This window comes from Bactrocera latifrons, unplaced genomic scaffold (assembly GCF_001853355.1).
Source record: "Bactrocera latifrons isolate USDA-ARS-PBARC rearing strain unplaced genomic scaffold, ASM185335v1 scaffold_601, whole genome shotgun sequence".
In the NCBI taxonomy this organism is placed as follows: Eukaryota; Metazoa; Arthropoda; class Insecta; order Diptera; family Tephritidae; genus Bactrocera; species Bactrocera latifrons.
In genome coordinates this window covers 1-4,569 of record NW_017537270.1, presented here as the reverse complement: position 1 = coordinate 4,569, position 4,569 = coordinate 1, and the positions used below count along the sequence as shown (strand labels likewise).

Sequence of the window (4,569 nt, the reverse complement as noted above, 5' to 3'; positions counted from 1 at the left end):
TTTTTAGTGTGTGGCATGATAATATCTGATTAATAGATCAAATCGGGTCAATGCTACCCCAACTTCCATATACTATGAATTTGTCGGATACATAGAGGATATGTAAATATAAAATTGCTTAGATTGCGATCTTCTGGTTGACATTTTACCTCTTAAGTTGTTTATCTATTTAATTCTTGAAAGTTGCAAGAGTATAAAATATTCGCTTGCACCCGAACATAGCTCTTTCTTACTTGCTTTATCCTATTACACACATTTGTATATGTATAATCAGAGATATGGTAAGAAAAATAGACGATTTTTTATCATTTTGAATCACCTCACTACTGAATATTTATTTGAAAACTTTTTTTTAGAAGTTATGCGGCATGCAACTCAACCGAAGTAATAGTGTGGTGGATATAGAGCGCACATTAGGTTTTCCTTGGGAAAATTAAGAATAATGAGTCCCAAGGCAGGAAAAACTACAAGTAGACCACGAATTTGCGGTAGAAAACGTAAATGCGAAAACATTAGGGAACTGATAAAAAAATATTTAATAATGAGGAACTAATTAATTTTTTCGCTCTGAAAGGAAACTAAACCGAAATATAATTTTTTTACTCTACTTTGTTAGTCATTGCATTTATATTAGATTGGTATAGAGTTACATATATGTATAAATACACGATAATATGTTCGGTTATTTTTATAAAAAAAATTTAAGAATTTATCGCCTTATTTAAAACTGATTTTCCACGTCCGTATAATTCTACCATTTATGATGTTTACGTATGTAGGTATTAACCTTTGGGATTCTCGTCTTTTATACATAGTGCGTTATTATTGCTTCCTATTGTTAACAAGTTTTATTACGTTACATCGGGCGTGAACGATTTAAATACGAAATGAAATATAGGTACGCATTCCCGTTCGCTACAAATGAGATACATGAATTACAGCAATGCACACAGTAGTCCTTTACCTAAAAAAATTATTTCACCCCTCTTGCGGCAGTACATGCGAACTTCCTACTCACATATGAGGATACTGGTGGATATTGAAACTGATGTCATCTCATATACTTAAGTTTTCAGCTGCTTTCGTGGACTCATTATCACGATGTATGTTCCACCTTCACCACCACAATAGAACTATGTATGTTATATAATATTATACATAAAAATATACATGATACATTGCATTGAGTTGATTTAAGAATACCATAGAAAGCTAAGCCCATACATTGAGCTTGCGAACGAACCCAGCTTATATGGTTTCACATATACATACACAACACCTCGTTGARCAGACATCATGCGGGTACTAATCACGTATGTACATAGTATGTATGTTTACATGCACTCAAGTTTTTTATATTCGAAAAACAATAAATATTTTCATTAAATGTGAAAATTTTGAAATATTTACTCTCTCTTGGGAAGTAGGGGCGCATAATTTTGCCACCCTACTGGTATGCTTCGGGTCATTATTCTGCTGAAATATCCTTTTCAGCGGGATGTTCTCTGCAGCAAATGGTATCATAATATACTGCATTGACTCTACGAATTTGTGTCGGTCCATTATGCCAGTAATCTTGTGAATTGGGACTGCACAAAAAAATTGGGCCTGTACCACACCAAACCATGAAATTCAAACCGCCAAGCTTCATAGTTTTTGTGCTGAATCTGGGGTCGTACTCTCTATTAGGGGAGCTTCTTAGATACTTAAGGGACCCTTTACCGCCGTATAGAATAACTTTCGACACGTTTGGCAAATTTAAGACAACTTGCTATATGACTTTTTTTTCATGTAGAAGTCTTCTCACTGTATGAACAGCGTAGGCCAGGTTCAGTTCATTCCGAGTCTCCATAGTTGACATTCTAGGTCGAGTCTTGGCACATCTTACAACTATTGGTGTAAAATTCTCGGAAAGAATCCATATTGCGGCCCTTTTTTCGTCTTTTTTTTTTATAAATAATTGCATTGTGAGTCGTTGTGGCTCAGCACCCTGCACTTCTACTCCCTTTTAGGATTTACCATTCTTTATGACAGATTGAATACATTCTCGTTTTTCGTCACTGCAGTGCTTCCCGCGGCCCAAAAAAAGTGCAAAGTCGTATTTTTTTTTTTTGCTTTTTGCATTGAATAAGAATTAAAAGATCTGAAAACTTACTTTTTGTTTGATAAAATTAAATTTTTTTTAAATTATCTGTTTGCAATCACCTTATCGTTCACTACTATTCTATTGCTCGCTCATAAAAACAGGTATCCCAATAAAATTGGCTTTAAAAAAGTAACGGTAAGTAATTCACACTTACTGTTGTATATAACAGGACCATTATACTTCAGAGAATATAACTAAAGTAATGACCGACAGCAATATCATAAAAGAAACAAAATTTAAAGCAAAACTCTCTTGGCCAATAGGCACTACTATTTCAATGCTCGCAACTGTATATATTTAAATAATCTCTTTTTAAAGTTTCAGGTAGCCTTAAACACTTTGAACCTGTATCAACAGGAGAGTTGTAATTSCGATTAAATTTTTTAAGTTCAGTTTTCTTTTTATTTATTTTACTTATCGTTTTTTACGTATGCAATATTGCTTTTAGTAAAATTATTTATCTGAAAAAAATTCTCCACAAAATTCAAGCATTTGAAAACAATTGAATTTATATTGTTATTCCTCTTTATTTGATTTTGGTTGGTTTTCCCTTTTAAATAAAATATTTCGAATTTTTTTTTTTTTTTTCATTATTTCGTGTATCTATAATTCGGCGACTTGACATATAAATTGGTATTTGCTTTCTATTTGGCAAATATGATTTCTGATAAAATGCGCGCTCAAATGTATCGCGATCATCGCCAGCGATTACGATATGTTCGATGTCGTGTTAATAGCGGTTCAGTTCGTTTGCCATCGCGTATAAGTGCAAATTGTGTCAACTCAGATTCGTTCCGTTCGTTGAAAAACAGAAATATGTGTAGGTCACAATCTAATATAATTTTTTTACACGGACAAAAGCTCCCACAATTTGAGAAAAGAAACATCCAACAGCATGATCATCGTCTGTCCACCAAATCAATCATAGATGAGCGTAGAAGTATTATAAAGTCGAAATCTTTGGCAACAAACGAAAAGCTGAATAATCAACGTTGCAGTCCAATGACCTATCCATCGATTGCTCTAAGCAAGTATCCAATTTTGAATTTACCGGAAACTGGCATTCAGCTTCAACGTCTCTTGCGCCCCGTAATTTTTATAGATCTAGAGCTAAAAGCTCTTCGACCAGTGGGACGTGTACTTATTCAATTATATACGGAAGCATCGCCTCAAGTTGTATTGGAGTTCATCCGCATAGCTAGAAACAATAGCGCAGATAGCCTTTTCATCACTCGTGTTTTTCCATCTCTATGGTTGGAAGGAGAGTTAAGGTTACCGCCAGATTCTCATACACACAGAAAACATGAATTCGATACACGAAGTTTAAATCACACAAACCATGGCGGTATTGTTTCTTATTCGCGTGAAAATATAAGTGGTATCGAAAGCGACCGACTGAGCTTTGCAATCTCCTTTCGACCATTGCCTGCAGCTAATAGCAAACGCATCGCTTTTGGACGAATTGTAGGTGGCTTAAAATATCTCTACGAACTTCAAGACTATGGCACAAAGAATGGAAAGCCGGCAAGAAAAGTTTTCATTAACAAGTGTGGATTATTCTCAAAGACTTTGCCCTCGCGGAGATATTGAAATTACACATGAAGTTATGAGCAAGATCTCATTTTCTAATCCGTAAAAGGTTATCAAAAATTAAGTATATATGTACATGCATGTGTATGTAGGTTATAAGAAAAATTATGTGACTGATCAAGCCATTTAGTTTGAAAGTGGAAAGTTAAATTCGAATTTATGAATTCACTTTTAGAATAAACGGCTTTTGCAAGTTCTATTGAGTTTGATTTCGATAAACAATCTTACAATAAAATACGACTTACATATGGTATTAATTTTTATATCATAACGTAGTTTAAAAATTTTAATTTTTTATTTATTAATAAATACACAAATATATAGATTTTAAAGAAAAAAAAAATTATTCTTTATTAAGCTTCATAAAATATATCTTTTTTAATATTACTTACTGGTTTATACATGTATTTTTAAAAAAAACTCAATATATTAAAACGAAAATAAGACTTTCTTGAGGTTATTAAAATAACGTGTGATCCAAATAGAAACACTTATTTCAATGACCTTTTTTAACAGATAACATACAATGAACATATTTTCCTGACATAATTAAATTATTTCAGTAATATAGCATGATATTAAAATAACTGTAATGAAATCTAAAATTAAAAGGAAAATTAAAGTTAGCTGCCAGTTGGCTATATAAGTAAAGCAGGCAGCGTGCCTGGCCAGTGCTTAGGTGGCTCTCGCGCCGAGATGATATGTGATTTGAAAGTCGCGCAGTAAATTCGTGGGAAGCTAGCTGCCAGTTGGTTATATAAGTGAAGCAGGCAGCGTGTCTGGCCAGTGCTTAGGTGACTCTCGCGCCGCGATATTATATGAATTGAAAGTCG

At 33.5% G+C, this 4,569-nt stretch overlaps 1 protein-coding gene across 1 annotated transcript; it reads left to right on the top strand.

Annotated features, from left to right (window-relative positions):
• The first annotated feature begins 2,730 nt into the window (after positions 1-2,730).
• LOC108975059 lies at positions 2,731-4,011 on the top strand. The gene has a single exon (XM_018943315.1). The coding sequence runs from the start codon at positions 2,804-2,806 to the stop codon at positions 3,734-3,736; it is 933 nt and encodes a 310-aa protein (XP_018798860.1). The 5' UTR covers positions 2,731-2,803; the 3' UTR covers positions 3,737-4,011.
• The last annotated feature ends 558 nt before the right edge of the window (positions 4,012-4,569 follow it).